We start from the raw sequence: 16,948 nt of genomic DNA on the forward strand, positions 1-16,948 counted from the left end.
GAAATAATTACCCAGCTTTGAGCATTGAATTGAAAAAATACTGTATTTATGTATGACTGGTTAAGCTAATTGGTATCCTTCCTTCAAGAACAGGGTAGATGAACTTTATCCATTCAAATGGCAGCAAATGGCCAGTGAAGTGGGCTGATCTGGAGTTCAGTATGGCCTCATGCTTGAAGGGAGCATCCCTTCTTTTCCTCCAGTCCCTGTTTGAACAATGAGCCTTCTAAACAAATTGCTGGGCTAAAACCAGTAACATTTGTACATGCCTTCAAAGGCCCTGTCTCATATTAGCAGGGAGAAAAGAGAAAGCATTTATTTTTGCTTCCCCTCAACCTTGGTCATCTTTATGGTGTGTCTTTATGAAGGGAAGAGCCCTCAGGAGAAATCATAAGAACAAGCAGAGCATTCCTGCCATTTTGCAGCTGTGCACCAGGGGCACCACCAAGAACTTACAGGAAAGAGAAACCCTAGAACTAATGTTAATCACAACCCTGTTTTAGCTAGAGCAAGGAGATTTCTCAGTTTTCTGACACTGGCCTGAACTGTGTGGGCTTTTGCCTCAAAGTCTTCATGACATTTCTTAGGATGTTGCTTCACTTTGACCTCTCTGAATGGGATGTGGCCTTTTCATTCAGTTTCATCTCTTAGGCTACAGTCAAATGAGGGAGGGGCTCACAGAGACAGTGAGACATGAGGTGATATGGATCCAATCAATTGGAGCCAACAGCTCTCTCTGTCCTGTTTCTTTTTTTAACCTAGCCATTTAATTTGAGTTTGAGTGCTCATACCTGGGTTACTTTGCTGATGCTGGCTTGGGTACTGGTGTTGGTGTAGCAACGAGATCACGAGCAAGTTGCTACTTAGGCAGAACCTGGGGTAGGTTTTGCAGCCTGTGATGTTGGAGCTGCATTTAGACAAGCTGTTTTGAACTAGCTCAAATATAAATGTTCTTGTTGGCAGATCCATCCTGTAGGATGTTATTCTTACAGCAAGAGAAACATGATGTGTTGTGAGTGCTCCTTGCCTATAATTTTTTCCTATTACAACCACATTGCATTGTACATACTGTAGCTCAGAAGAAAAATGGGGTGTATTTTGGTTATTTGTTAACCATCAAGACACTGAAGAGATAATGGGGAAATGGGTGGCATGCCAGAAACAATTCAAAAACACATCACAGTGTCTACCAGCAAGAGAGAAAACGTTTTGCTGAGCTTATTCAGGAGTTTTCTTTCACGATGATTCAGGACACAACTGCAGTAACTGAACAAAGCAGTTGTTTCCTCATATCAGCTCTTCTCAGGCAGCAGAAAGCCCAGCTGGGACCAACTGAAAAGAGCACAGCTGGCTGGTTGGTGTCAGAGAGTGGGGTCAATCTTAGCTGTCCCTGTGCAGCAAACCAGAACTGATGTGGCTGTGTCCTGAGGATGAAAGTGCAGCCTGGCACAGAGGCTCTGATGGAGTTGGCTTTCAGGAATCCTTAGGCTTTGGGGCAACTATAAAGCTTGAAGAACTCTTTTATTTCCCAGTAGCTACTTGTTCTTGTGTTGAGCTGTAACCTTCTTAAATTGAATTACTCTATACCACTGCTGAACAAACCTTCTTCCCCCAAAGGAAGTCACATGTTTAAAAAACAAAAACCAACACAACCTTCAACATATTAAAAATAAAGCCTCTGATAAAATAAATACTTTTGGATCATCTCCTTCTGTAAACACGCAGATGTTTCCTATTTTCTATTCAGCCTAAATGTAATGCTTACAAAAAGGTTGAGATCCCACCCTCACTTTGATGTGAGGGTACAGATACACTAATTATTTTCTTAATAGATATCTCCATATGCAGAAAAGAGGAAAGGAAAGGGCAGCCAAGTGTGAAGGAAGACCCTCACTCAAACCTGCATCTGTCAAGGTCAGATCTGTCCCTCTGTTCCAGGCAGAGGAGGAGGGAGAGGGTTACAGCAAGAGGGTAGCAGCACGGTTCTCCCCGCCACCCTGTGGAGAGTGCCGGCTACTCCTGGGAGAAACGGTGAGGGAAGAAAAATCTCTTTCCTTCGCAGCAAAAGTAATTTCAAACACAGTCCATGACAAGTGCACAAGTTGTAGAGGCTTAGTTCCTCACAGTCACCTTTACATTTACAAATGTGATTTTTTGGGCAGAGATTGTAGATCTTCTCTTTCACCATCCACTACATTACCTAGGAAATGCTGTGGGAATGGATGAGACTTTCTGTGATTTATTTCATATTCTGAAGCTGAAAGCCCTCAAAACCAGGAGATTGCACTGTGAAGAAGGGGATCTGTTCATCGTGCTAGCGACAGCATCCCCTGCACTGAGCAGAAACTGTGGTTGTGATGTTTATTTTGTGCACTAGGAGTGTCTGCGTGTGTGCGCTGTAGTCCAGGAGCTGGTTTTGTCACACCATGTTGAAAAATCTCTCAAAGCTGACACATAGCAAGGTAATCTATATGCAGATTTGCTGATTTAGTCAGCCTGATGTGCCTGTGACAAAGAGTGGATTTAATTATAGTTTATTGGTGCTGGTTGTGCTTGAGTAATCTGGAGGTAATGGTGCATAATGCTGAATTAATCTAGGATGAAAAAAATTGGTTTCCTGGGGATAAACTGAGACAAAGGCAAATCATCCTCTATTTCCACAGCTGGGTACATTATACTGCGTAGTCTAAACAGGTACATTTTCCTGGTGTCATTTGGAAACTACAATTTTTAAAACAAATTTCTTATGATATAAAAAAAATTTGAATTAAATTTTCAAGAATAGCTTCTGTTTGCAATGGTGGCATAATTTTAGCAGGTAATTTGGTATTTAGTCACTCCACTTATCGTTCCTGCTTCCCTCACACCCAGTATGCTTCATTGCAGACTGAGTCACGTACATAATGCATTGAACACATGACAATTAAAGTAGAAGGTGACAATTAGCAGTGTTTGAGCTGGAAAATTGTAGGAAAAAGATGTAGAACAAATGGCTAGTGCAGGAAACAAGGATAAAAACCAGGAGATTTTCTTTATGTGAAATACTTGAAATTTGTGATGTTAGCATGAATGCTTCAGATAAATGCTTCAGTGTAAAACTAATTGGGAGATAAACTTAAAAAGCAAAAGCAGAAATACTCTTTATTACAGAACACTTTCAGATCTATGGGATTACAGTCATGGTTCATGCACACAGTTTTGCACGATTAATGCATAAACAATGGGGAGAATAAAGACAGCGAATGGACAGTGAGAAACAGAATGCAATAGCTTTGGAAAATATTTGCTGCATAAAGCAGTCCTCTTGGGTTACAATGGCTATTACATATATATTGTAATAACCTGAAATTTTTCCCTCTGTCATTAGACAAATATAAGTCAAAATAATAATATCCTTATAGTAGGACAGTTACTGTTTTATCTCTACAGTTCACACATCTTTTTGGAAGATCAGCTAATCCTGGTCATCTTAATGCAAGGAGTGCATAGGATTGGAATCTGACCACATTTGATTGCAGATGGCAAATTTAAACCACTTCAGTGTGATTTTTGGAAGGCACTTAGTATTAATCCTACTTGCAGTCATGGGAGCCAGAGGAGTCTCAGTTTTTCTGAGAAGCTAGCTCAACATAGCAGCAGTTCATCACTAGAAGGTAAGGTATCCAAAAACATTGACCATTTTGTGAAAATTTGGCCTAAAGCCAAAGCTTTTGATCCAAAGTGAGTCACTCTTTATGCTTCTGGCTATTGTTTCTGCCTCAGAGACTGAGCAATGATCCATATATTTTGGGGCAAGGAGTCCAATGAGATGCCTGAATAACTTCAGTTTACTTTTCATCTTCAGTGTTGGAAGAAGGAAAAGCAGAACATTTTATTGGGATAATCTCTAATTTCATGCACACATGGCCTTTAGTAATTTGTTTTGGCACAAACCGTAGAAACCACATCATTCAGTTCCCATTTCTTCAGGTTTTCAATGTGTTCTTTTTTTTTCCTTAGGCACTTTATATCTGAAAATGTAATCTGTGCAAAAAGATTTTTAAAAATCTCTCCAGAAAATAAGCTCTTTATATTCAGGTGCTTCTGCTTTCTTTATCTCTGAACAGTTGATACTTTCAGGGGAGACAGTGGGTCAGAGGAGAACATTAGATTCTGTTCCAAACCTTTTAAGTGATTTTCTGGGTGGAACACTGCACATCTTTTTGCAGCCTGACATTTAAGGTGCTCAGGCCTCCAATAGGTAACTGGACAGCTCTCCAACAGTTCAAAAAATCAGGCCAAATGATGAGACTAATTCATCATTAATAAGAGTTTTGACACTGACAGAGAAAAAAGTTCACTGTAGTCAACTTACGTTGCATTTTAATTTTATTTCAAAACACTATTCCATTTTTTCACGTGAGGAAAAAGTCTGGAGTCCCTTTCTACTTGCATATTACCATTTTTCATTTAAACTGTGAGTTCTGGGGTGATTGCTTTTTAAACATTTGTCTTTCATAATTCATTATGGTGCTGCATGTTTCAGAGGTGAAGGTGATAAACTTTTCCAGAGGAGATGTTTTCACTTTGTGGTCAGATTATTTTAATCACCCTTTCAGGACAGAGTGTGCACCATGTAACAAAATAATTCATCTGTGTTTGTGTGTGAGATGTGCAAGCTATGGCATACTGAGGTTAGTGCTACTTCACCTAAAATACAGTTATTTCTCCCTTGACTATTGTGATTAATATTGTTATGATCTCTGTTAGTCTCATAGAGAGGTTATTACAGAGGTTAGTAGACTGTGGATCTAGTTTCGCAAAACCAGACTTGGGTAGTGACTATAGCTCCTTACATCTGTGTGCTGTACAAAAAACTGTCCTGAGACAGAGGAGCTGTGAAAGGAGGAAATTGGTTCACACAGGTCTTCACACCAAGTCATTATTTTCAGTGACTTTCAGCTGTTTAGTTTCTTCTCTGAATTGGTTATCCTGATACAGCATTTTTATGTATTATCTAATAGATTTTTTCATGCGACCTGAAGTTTTTAGTGGAGAATTGAGCTTGTAAAGGTCAGTGTCAACAGCAGAGACTTCTGCCATTTGTACTCCTGAAGTAATTTCAGTATGGTACAGTTCTTCCCAAGTGAGCAAGCTGCTGGGGTGGGGCATGTCTGAAAACCACAGGAAGCCAAATGCCTCCATCTGAGCCACTTTTTAATAATCTTGTACAGGTATAAATCTTCAGTATTCAGTGATACAGTTCTTAGGTGTTATGAAGTGAAGATACAGACTGCCTGCATGGCTTTGAGGTGTTTAACCTTCCTTGTGAGAGCTGTGTCTTCAGCAACTTGCTAGTTTGGTCCCTAATTGACAGAATATACTTGTGACTGCATTTAATCATGGTTGCTGATTGGAGTAATTTAATCAAGGAACTGATTGGGGTAATTTGGAAAAGGCCCCACTGGTCAATGTCAGTAGTTAAGATGGATTGCCCAGTGGAGACAATAGCTAGTAAAACACAGGATGGAGGATGGGCGTTAAATAGCTCCCCTGATGTCTGGCACAGGACACTAGCTTTGTTCACTGGCAGTTCCCTCTCAACTTCTTGTGGTGATGAGAACCCCCCAGTCTCAAAATATTCATTGATAGGGTAATCGGTAAGGTGAGGAAGCTTACTGGTGATGATTACTGATGATGATACGTTATTCAGATTGTTTAGGAAAGAGCAGACTGAAGAATTCCCAAAGGCCATTGTGAGCCTGAGGTTATGGACAATAAAATCTTAAGAAACATATAGTGTAGGTATACACACAGTAATGTGCATAAGGAAAAAAGTGATCAGAACTTCACCTGTGAAATACTGGCTTTCAGCTGACCTGTACCATTCAGGAACAAGATGCTGCTGTGGTACATAACTTGATGAGAGCTTTGTTTTCAGTGCTCAGTGATGGTCAGATATGTAAATCAAGCAGTAGGAATTATTAGGAAAGGGATAGATGATAAATCAGCAAACACTGCCATACCGTGGCCGAAGTCCCTGGTTTCCTCTCACCTGTGCAGTTCTGGCCCTCTCATTTCAGAGGATATTATAAACTTGGAAAAGGATCAAGGAGGAGCAACAAGGATAAGCAAAGGTAAGGAATGACACAGATTTGAAAAATTACTGCAGGGACTAGAAGCCTATAGGCTGGAAAAGGTCTGGCTTGCCAGGAATCTGATGCAGATCTCTGGGCTCAGGAGCAGCATGGAGAGGTGTGGATAAGGGTCAGCCGTTCAGTGTCTGAAAAAAGAACATTCCCCAAAGGTAGCAGCAGTCATGTTGAGAGCAAAAGGAGGTGGTTCTTCAAAAACTGTGTAGCTGACCTAGGAAAATTGCTGCTAGATGTTGTGGATGACAGAACTCTCTGGGCTCAAAATGCTGAGGTACTGGGAGGAGAAATCCATTGAACCTGAATAGAGAGAAAACCCCATCCAGCACAGAAAATCCCCTGACCTGAAAATAGTTGCAGACAGGAAGAGTACAGAGCAGGAAGTATCATACATGCTTGGCTTGTTCTTTCTCTGGCCTCTGTCTCCAGTTTGACCACTGTCAAAGTCCAGATACCGAGTTCGAGGACCTTTGATCTGACACAGTGCGAGTGTTCTTGTGAAACTGGTGTTTCTCTAGGGTGCCCTCGAGGGGAGGTCTGCAGCATATCCCCATGGCAGGGCTGTGTCTGTGAGCATCACCAGTACCTACTTTGCTCTATGCCATGTCCTCCTCTGCCTCGCTTATGTAATGTGAACTTTCTTCCAGATGTTTGTGTGAACCATTTGTTAAATTATGGAAATGTTGTTGGTTCTTTTGTTTTTTGTGGGGTTTTTTTTGGGGGTGGTTCTTGTATATAAAAACTGTTGGTAGATGTGGCTTGAGAATGAGAGGAGATATATAGACCCACTGGACTTTGTTGTCATGAAAAAAGGAGGAAAACAAAAATCCTTGCTTTTTTAATTTTTGAAAGCTTTGGGTGCCATCTGCTGGATTCAGTAGGATCTTACACACTGGAACGAAATTGCTAGTTGCTGATTAAAAAGTGCTTGAAGAATTTAATTTACCCAAGGTTGCAGTGCCTTTGTTTGCACCTCCTGGTTCTTTTGACTATTGGTGATAACCTAATCCAAGTCTATAGGATGTGCTCTGCCTCACAGAGTACACACAAGTGTATGTTTACAGTTTGCTTTTAAAGATGCCATTCCAACTGAATTCTCTAGTGGTTTTCACTTAGTTTGGTGACATAATGGAGAAATGGTGGAAAGAAATGTGGTTTGTCAGGAATGGTGTCCTGAACCCATATTGCAGCAGTTAGGCCCACTCTGAGCAGCCTTCAGGCTGCCTGAGGCTCCTGGAGACAGGGACAGGCAGACACTGGGGAGCTGGAGAAGGCTGCCTGTGCAGATGGCCCTGGTTACTGCCTCTGTTTGGTACCTGGCATAGGTGTATAGCACAGCCCTGTGCATTAAACTGTGTGATGGGGAGTGTGTGAGTGTACCAGCTGGGTGAAGCACAGTTCTGCAGTTAAGGCAGCTGGTGACAGTGAGCTGGCATCTTTGGGCTTGCAATGTGAGATGTCCCTAGCTGTCACCTTGCGAGTGCCCAAGAGCAAGGTAAAAGAATAAGGCAGCCGTGGGCCCTTCCAGAGGGCTGAAGTGAACTTTGTGTATTCATCATCCAGAGGAGATGGCCAGCTCTGTGTTTGCAGAAACACAGTGAGCAGGGTGACCTGTGTGAGCAGCTGAGCTCAAGCACACAGGGAGCTGCAAAGCAGTTACCCACAGCACTGCCTTGGGACACATCTGTCAGTGTGAGACTCCTCAGAATTAATATCCCTTTGATTTGTTCTTCCTCAAAGTTATCTGCCTGCTGTGTTTGCTCTTGCTGCATAATTTGATGATGCAGGGCCACAGCAGCAATATTGGCTTGTGTGGTCCCATCCACTCATCCATCCCTTGCTACTTGTTCTCTCCCCAGGCCACAGTGCCTGTTTTCCCTATGCTGTATGTAAGGCCATGCTGTGTACTGCTGGGTTTAAAACAAAATAAACAAAACTACAGTGTGATTAAATGGGTTATATTTAACCCAGACCAGTTCCTTTTTTTTTTTTTTTTTTTCCTAATCACAATGTGGCCTCATGAACAGGTCGTCAGCACAAGGGAAGCCTGGTGTCTGCAGTGCTGAGAGAGAAGCAGGGACACGTGGCTGAGGTGCAAGATTTATGTATTCAACTCTGCTTTTGAACCCGTGGATCACCCAGCCATGGCCAGGGTTTGGCAGCTGGGATCTGCAAGAAGACATCTGGCACCCACATCAGCCCTGGGCTGGCAGGCTGCTCACAGCACCCTGCACTGCAAGGGATCCTTGAGTTCCCCACGTCCAGCACGGGTGGTTTGACAGCTGTGAATCCTTGGAGCATATTTGGCTGCTCTTTGTGCCTTCATGAGATTTCACTAACTGTGTGCCTATAATTTACAAGAACATAAACAGGAATTAACATACAAATGAGGGATAATGAAGCCTTTTCCTTTGGTTTCCTTGTGCATCAAGAGATGGCAGTATTCCATCCAAAATACTAAAGACTTTCAGCCTTCTCTCCTGGAGCAAGGGATCCAAATTCCTGCAGAGTCTCAGAGAAGATGTTCAGGCTCAGGCAAGTAGTCAGCCTGGCATTTTGGTGATCTTTGAGTTGCAGTGGTACATCACCACATACCACTACTTCATTCATCAGTAAGGGGAAGAGATCCTAAATTGTGTCCAAAAGCACAAAAAAGGCTTAAAAATTGTAAAGGTTCCTGATACAAACAAACAAAAAAGATTACCTCTGATGGTGTTGCATTTTGAATGGTCCTCTACCTAGAACATAAGGCAGCATTACAAAACTGTTGACAAACGAGAGAAGGCAGAATAAAAACGTACAGGAAGCAAGTTAGATCTAGGCCCAAAGAAAGTCAGTCAGTTAAAAGGAAAAAATTATTTCAGCTGAGAGCTTATGCTTAAATGAATTTAACATACTCTTTGAAAACTAGTTATGATCAGCATTCAGTCTGGATGTTTTACACATGATAAAACACAAAGAGAATCAGACTTCCTCCCAGTGTTTATACATGGAGTGTTAGACCTTGAACATTTTTTTTTGTAGACTCCGTTGAACTCTAGGTCAACTATTAGATTTCTGTAGCCCTTGAATTCATAAAACAATGAATTAAAATAATTTCAAGCAGATGCTGCCAGTGGCAACTCATGTACAATTCATAATGACCATCTTTTATATATTTTCTTATACTCTATTTCTGCTGCTGCTTTTTTTTCTAAATCATCTTCAAGTTTACAGGGTGCCCGTAGGCAGTGTCCTCACTGAGGTCCCTGTGCCTTCACACTTTTGTATAGTGACTTAATTTCTGTGTTTTTCTTACTTTGTGAATCAATATCTTTCAGCATCCCCAGATTCAAAAGGAGTCACACTATATCAAGTACTTATGCTGTGATGATCAAGCAACTCTGCACCAGTGGGTAACAGGAATAAGAATTGCCAAGGTAAGATATAAAAGTAAATTTAGTTAAATATATTTTCTATAAAATCCTGTCTTCCTCAGGTTACTGACTGTCATCACCTCAACTGGAAATACTGTGACAAGAATGGACATACGAGCTAATTTTACCATAAAGAGGAAGAGCAAAAGGGCATGACCAGGACAGATTTGCTGAATGTTCCTGTACCCTAGTTCTCAGTGTGTTTTTCTCATTACATAAGGGTGAAATCCGTAGCTTCAAAACTTGTGTAATTGTAAAACTCACTCCACGGTTTTCTGGCACAATAGTATTATGCTGTGGTTAAAGATGTTCAAGTTCTTGTCAGTCCAGCTGTGGCATTTTTCAAACAGTTCTGCCCAAACTGTCTGCCACACCCTTTTCAAAAAGATCAGAATTCACAGACCATTTTGGTTTGCACAGTATATTAACGGAGATGATTTATATGTAGCCCAGTCCATACTGGCTGTACCTGGCTATACAGACCCACTCCAGGCACTTATATATTATTTCCTGCTAGTTCTGCTGCAGGGTGATATCCAACAAAGGTATGGGGTGAATCAGATTATTTTGGGTCTTAGACTGACAGAGCTGTTTGCTCTAGAGCCCTGGATTCAGTGTCCCAGGTCTCCAGTGTTGGAAAGAATTGCAAAAAGATACTTGTTGAGAACAAGTGCTTTCAAAGCCATGTCTCAACATATTTACAAATAGCAAAATGAACACGAAATACAAGAATGGCATCAGTAGGACTGTTTGGTCACAGGGATTCATGTTGTATTGTGCTAGCACAGAGGTGCCACCTGGCCCTATACAGAAATAGGCACAGCACTTGCAGAAAGCTCCTTTTTAACAAAACTGAACTGGGTAGGAAGGAATGGAGTCACTAAAGTTGTCTGAGAGCAACATGAATGTATGGCCTATTTCAGACTTAACACCATGCTTACTGTGGTGTTTGGGTTGTTTTGCAGTATGGCAAGATGCTGTATGACAATTACAAACGTGCAGTGAAGAAAGCTGCCTTGTCCTCTCGGTGGACAAATCAAGGGACGGTGGAACCAGCTGCCCCTGCAGGATCCTTATCAGCAGGTACTGATGCCATCACCAAAGTTGAAATCATATGTATTGTCTTCCTCTGTCATAATCAGTGTTGCAGAGAGTATTTGTTCAGAATACATAATTTGTTCAGAATATTTCATGGATTCAGCAAGGCAGTATCTTGTTCTAGACATCCCAGTGTAGCTCTTGGCCTTGTAGAACCTCACACAATTGGCCTCGTAGAACCTCACACAATTGGCCTCAGCCCATCAATCCAGCCTGTCCAGGCCCTGCTGTAGAGCTTTCCTACCCTTGAGCAGATTAACACTCCCTCCCAGATTAGTATCCTCTGCAAACTTACTGAGGATGCACTCCATCCCCTCATCCAGACCATTGGTAGAGATACTATAGGGAACTGGCCCCAGCATTGAGCCCTGGGGAACAGCACTTGTGACTGGCAAATTTATCTGTTCTGTTTTCACATGGCTGCAGGGTCATTTATATGGTCTGATTTCAGTAGAGACTAAAATCTGCTACAGGAAACTACAGTCCTGTGTGAGCTTAGCAGGGGGCTGTACTCTGTTAATGTCAGTGGCAGCCCAAAGCAGTGCTCAGGAAGGCAGGTGGCACTTCTGTTGTCACATCTCATGTGGCCTGTATTTCCTGGTCAGGCTGCTGGAGCCGGATTTGTGTGCTCACACATACCCTGGACTGCACAGTCTGTGGTTCTGCAGTGTCCCAGGTGCCAGGCACACCCAGGCAAAGTATGTGGTTTGCTTCTCTGCCTCACTCTGTGTGTCTTTGGACACTGAGGAAACTGTGTGTGTTGTGCCAGCACAATGTCAGGGTGTTTGAAAGATGAGGGATGTTGCTTTATTCTGGTGCTCCATATCACTACAAAGCTCAGTATTTGCATTATATATTTTGCGTATCTATATTTTACATTATATTTGGACTTTATTTTTCCTCAAAACTAATACTAATTCAACATAAAAGTTTGGAGACATTGACTTGCAGGGAATACTACAACATTTAAATTAAAAATAAATCTTATTAATCTAACACCTGAACTCACATATTGGATTGACTGAGTGTCCTTTAGCTGGCAGACTTTGTGCATAGCTTCTATGCAGGTTATGTGGCAGGATGTTACTTTCAAGTCTTGCATAGTTCATGAAATCCATTAACAGAAGAAGAAACAGAATACCATTTAGCTATGTCCCAAGATTTAGATATATATGAACGAAATAGAACACTGTACCTTACGTACACTGTATGGAGTGGATCTCTCTTGACCCTCATTTAGTTAAATCTCAACATAACTGAAGGCAGCAATGCCTTTGAGCAGGGAGAAGCCCAAACTCCAGCTCTGCTATGCACAGCAGACAAAGTGAAGAGGCAGTAACTTGCTTCACTTGAGGGCATGGCCACAGAACCCAGGGATGTACATCTTTCTCTCCTGAGCATTTACAGCCATGAGATTGGTTTTATCTCTTTATTGAACTTCTGTGTTAGTCCTTTAACAGACTAGTTTGCATTATCAAAATGGTACTTTGGTTTAAATATGCCAAATGACTTGCAGGCACAGGCATAAAACATGCAGGCACAAGGGCTTCAGACCATCTTCTGTCATCTCTTGAAGCTTAAATAGCCTCAGTAACTCCAGTACACTGCAGAGCTGCTTACTTCTCTGTCAGTTGTGTGATTTGAAGGCATGGCAATAAATTTATTCTATTTCTTATCATATTAATGGAACCTCTTTGCTAATCAGATTAGTACATGTTAAGATTAAAACCATCATTGTGCTTAGACTTATATTGTAGACAGCTAAGGGTTCACTAGCATCCAAGTACATGAATGGAATTTACTGGATCTCAGGACTGTAAATTATAATAGAGCTAAGTCATTAAGGTTTACAAATATACGTATCTAGGCACCAAACAAATACTGTCTACTACTTCGACATATGCAGCTTCCAAAAATCCTAGACTAGAGAGTTTATTTAACTCTCATCAGACTATACAGGTGCTGGGGATTTTTTCATAATTAAACCCACAAATTTGCCATTTGGTCTCACATTCACTTACTCCATTTGAGAGTATTGGGTTATTTATACATATCCCTTGTAAACACAGTAATGGTGGGTAGACATTTTGCAGAGCTTTAACTTAACCAGCTGGCAGATTTTCACTAATCTGAGAAAAGAGTGCAGTTCACAAATCTTCCATGATTCCAGATGGGAAAGTTTCAGAGCTCTTTGTTAATTTACTAAAGAAAAGGGATCAGTCTCTGTGTAGGTTTTCAAACCTTCAGCTCTCCTGACTGTTATTGATACGAAACTATACGAAAAGTCACAAAATAAGCCAGAAGTAGAAAACAGGCATCCTCATGGATTCCATTATGTATAAGAAAATCAGTAACAAGTGGTTCCTTGGTGAAAGTTGGAAAGATGCTTTTACCGCTTTGTGTGAGTTTGCTATTCCCTGATCCAGTTAATAGGACAAAAATGTCACACTCTCTTCCCTTGTCGCAGGTGCTGTTCAGTCAAATGGACAGATTCCCCAAATTGTTCGTCGTCCCAGTGCAGAATTGTCAGAAACTCAGAAGAAAGTGGATACATCAGAGGTACCAGTCAGTGGTTAATAGCACTGCACTAGTTAAACGTCACCTGTGAACACTTTCTCCAAGTTTGTTTTTCTTCACCCACCATCTTCCTGCCTCAGAGCACCTGCATGCTTTTGTTACAAGTGTTTGTCTCCTGAGCGAAGCGGCTGGTTCCTTGCTGCCCCTCCTGTTGGCTCCTTGCTGCCCCTCCTCACACCTTTCACGGAGCTGCTGATGGGTGGTGAAGGCACAGCCCATCCAGCATAACCATCCCAGGTGTAACTTCATGTAGCAGGAACAGGAATGTGCCTGTTGGGGCAGTCTCAAAGACTTGGTGCTGTCAGAACTGTGGTGCTGTTTTCTGCCAGAAAACAGGTCTTGCCTTAGTAACACAAAGGATACAGTAGCGTTTTCAGCAGTGCCTAAGAGGAGGAAGTGTGAAGAAGTAAGGGAAAAAAAAATACTTTTTCCTTAGCCTCTAAATGCATTCCTTGGTTAAGCTCCAAATTTTGTTTACTTGCACCATCTCTGGCTGTAGGCTACAGTATAAGGACTTAAAAAACATCCTACAGAAAAATAAACCCTGCTGTTTGCAGTTCATTAATCACTCCCTTCATCATGCATCATGTGCACAGAACAAGTGAAATGAAATTCTAGGATTTTTCTGTCACCTGCATTATGTGTCCTACGCTTCCTGTTTCTGAGTTCCTCCTTTAAAAAGATCTGTTTCTCTGTTCTGAGCCTCACTTCCTCTGGAATAGATCATGTTCTCAGAACTCAGCCAGTGGTTCCCTCCTCCTGTGTCTCATTTACTTCTATCTTTTAGGCAAGGAGAGCGAGGAAAAGAAGGCAAGCATGTTATACTTAGCTAATGCCAGAATTAGTACTGCTGACTGCAGGGTTGCAGAGCACGTTCTCCAGCAGAAGCAAACATGTTGCCATCTTAATCTCGCTACTTCTACAAGCCTGGGACCAAAGAATCAAGCTGAAGCCTTTCAGCATGCACTGTGCTGCTGACCTAGCTGGAGCTAAACTGATAAATTAGTGTCACTGGAACTGAATGTGTTGCAAAGCTTTGTTTTCAGGACAGCAAACTTCTCCGCAGGTTGACAAGAATAGACAGCATGTTTCTGTAGTAGTTGTCAGCAGCTACCAGCTGCTACCTGAAAAAAAGAGCAAATTATCTCCAGATACCACCAAATAGGCTTTATTTATCTTCAGTGTCCACCAACAAACACAATTTAAAAGTCATCTTAACATTTTGTCAAAACAAGCATCTCCATAACGTACTGCTACCCTGTGTTTTCTTAACTTGTATGATGGATGATGCTTGTATTCATATTTCCTTCAAAAAAAGTTGTCAGAAGGGTTGAACATCTCGTGACCTTGCAGACGTGGCTGGAACTTGGTGGCTTCAGGGACCATTTTGCCATACTGTTGTTGCAAAAGTGGAGGAAGTGTGTGCATGTGCCTTGCACAGCAGGCAGAAGACACCCTTCCCTAGGCTTATCATGGCCCTTGTCCCTGCAGTGCAGTGCACAGGCTCGTGACAGCAGGGTGACAGCAGGGTGACAGGCTTCCCTGCCTGCCTCTCTCCACAGCACCGTGCAGCGCTTTCCCACCGGCACAGAGGGGCCCAGGGCAGTACCAGGGCTGAGGACACTGATTCCAAACACGTGTAAACTTTAAATTCCCAGATCTCTCCACCTTCTTCCCAGTTCACTACTGTTATGTCTAATGAATTTGGTGACTTCATTAGAAACAGGTGACTTCATTATTTTTGCTTCATCCAGAGATCCAGCAGTCACAGCTAGAATGGGAGATAGGGATGAGAGCCCAGACTACACCTGCTTTTTATGTTCTGAACTCTTGCTCAGTATTTTTGGATGTAAAAACACAGCACAGATTTTTTTTTTATTTTTTTTTAAGTCTTCAGGGAATGAACAGCAGGATGGAACATTAAGAAAGTATCTTCATATGTCTTCTAACTGTAATTCTCTGAAATTTTAAAAGCACTCATTTTCTGAGGACAGCACCCAAAACAGCTCTATGAATACTGTCCACATGGAGGTTTCCACTGGCAGAGCTCTGAGGGCAGCTCCAGAAAGAAAAGGCAGAATGTGGTCTGCTTAATTTTGCTGCCTGCCTGCTGCAGTCTTCTCACATCCTCACGTCTTTCCACTGTTCTTGGGCGGTAGCAGTAGTTTGCACATGCACTGACTGTCTCTTGTCCTTTTATTTCTTCTACTTTTTAAAGGCCAGGTCAAATCACATTGGGGCGTCTGGTCTGGCACAGTCAGTGATGAGGCTACAGCAATCCCAGAGTAGGAGGAACTCCCTGCAGCCTCCTCCTCCACCTGAGAGGCGGTCATCTGCTAGTTCTGTTTCACCAATTCTACCCTCCAAACGAGACAGCGGCATTTACCTGTCAGACCCAGACAGCTTTCCAGCACCACCACCTACATTGAAGATGGAGTTTCCACCACCATCACCATCTGATTTCTGCGAACCTCCTCCTGATTTTGTACCTCCCCCACCACCAGCCTCCAGCAGTGGTAATGGAGACCTGCCATTACCCCCTCCACCTCCACCTCTCTCCACTAAGCCACCACCTCCAACAAAGAAACCTGTGCCACTTCCTTCAAAAAGGCTAGAAAACACAGGACAAGCTGGAGAGCCACGGTCAGCTGGGCCTCCTCCCATTGGGGGTGGAGGCAGGCAAGGAGATTTCATGTCTGACCTAATGAAAGCTCTTGAGAAGAAAAGAGGCAGCAGCTCCTGAACGCTGGGAGCAGTTGGACTTCAAGCTCTAGCTGGTTTTGTGAGGCATCATGGAAGGTTGTGCTGGATCAGGCTCCTCCTGGAGGAATTCTCCTTCAGAGTTCCTACTGGGGTTATCAAAAATAAAGTAGGGGTGCCCTCTGTCACTATAACCTGTTCTTTCCCCCCTCCTCCCCCCATTAACTACCATTTCAGCATTAGGCTGAGGCAGGAATTGGATGCAGAGTCTTGCTTACTCCATCAGGACAGCCAGGGATGGTGGAGCAGCACTTGCAAAGCTGGCCTGCGAGTGAAAGGCATCTCTTGTGGCTGCCTCTCTAGAAGAATTGGAGTGAAGATAAAAATAATACAGTGTTCTCATGTCTGTTTCGAGAAGTGGGAAGATCCTTTTTACAGAATTCCCCTTAAAGGTTCTTCATCAGAAAAACCCCAACTGTGGGGTTTTTGTCAATAAATAGAACCCTTTTTTTTAACAGTCTGTCTTAAAGAGTAAAAGCTCAGTTAGATTATTCTGAGCTGCAAGGCAGAACCAGGGCCATTTTCAGACAGTGTCACCCCAAATGTTATAGTCTCCTGCTTCCATATGCAACCGCAGCCATACCTGTCAGCACTCAGACTTACTTCCTTTAAATCATGTATTTGGTTAATCTTAGAGAAAGATAAATTTTTTTTTCAAAATCTTGTATGCTTCCTTTGGTAAGCAGGGATTATTCCTCCCCCATTCGTTAACATTTGTCTTCAAACTGTACCTAGAAATAGCCTGTCTTCTGAAAGACTTTGTCATTATCTTGTACCTGATAGGAATGTCTCCTCCTACATTTTTTCATTTGTTCTCCCATTTTAATTATTCGTTATTCATTTAGGCAGCAGTCATTGTTAGTTCTTAAATAAAAATAGCTTCTATGTTCTATTTGCCCAAAAGTGTCATAGTTAATGAACAGGCATTTTACTGGCAATTGGTACCACTTCAAATATCTTAAGCTT

The 16,948-nt window shown here is 42.2% G+C and overlaps 1 protein-coding gene across 1 annotated transcript in view; it reads left to right on the top strand.

Annotated features, from left to right (window-relative positions):
* Window positions 1–15,965, top strand: part of APBB1IP (amyloid beta (A4) precursor protein-binding, family B, member 1 interacting protein) — a 46,728-nt gene extending 30,763 nt beyond the window's left edge. Inside the window, exons 10-13 of the mRNA XM_010006960.1 lie at window positions 9,452–9,550; window positions 10,513–10,630; window positions 13,113–13,204; window positions 15,441–15,965. Of these exons, the coding sequence (XP_010005262.1) occupies window positions 9,452–9,550; window positions 10,513–10,630; window positions 13,113–13,204; window positions 15,441–15,965 (834 nt within the window). The remainder of the gene's footprint in view (window positions 1–9,451; window positions 9,551–10,512; window positions 10,631–13,112; window positions 13,205–15,440) is intronic.
* Window positions 15,966–16,948: the final 983 nt, after the last annotated feature.

This window comes from Chaetura pelagica, unplaced genomic scaffold, assembly GCF_000747805.2.
Source record: "Chaetura pelagica isolate M959 unplaced genomic scaffold, ChaPel_1.0 scaffold17, whole genome shotgun sequence".
Lineage (NCBI taxonomy): Eukaryota > Metazoa > Chordata > Aves > Apodiformes > Apodidae > Chaetura > Chaetura pelagica.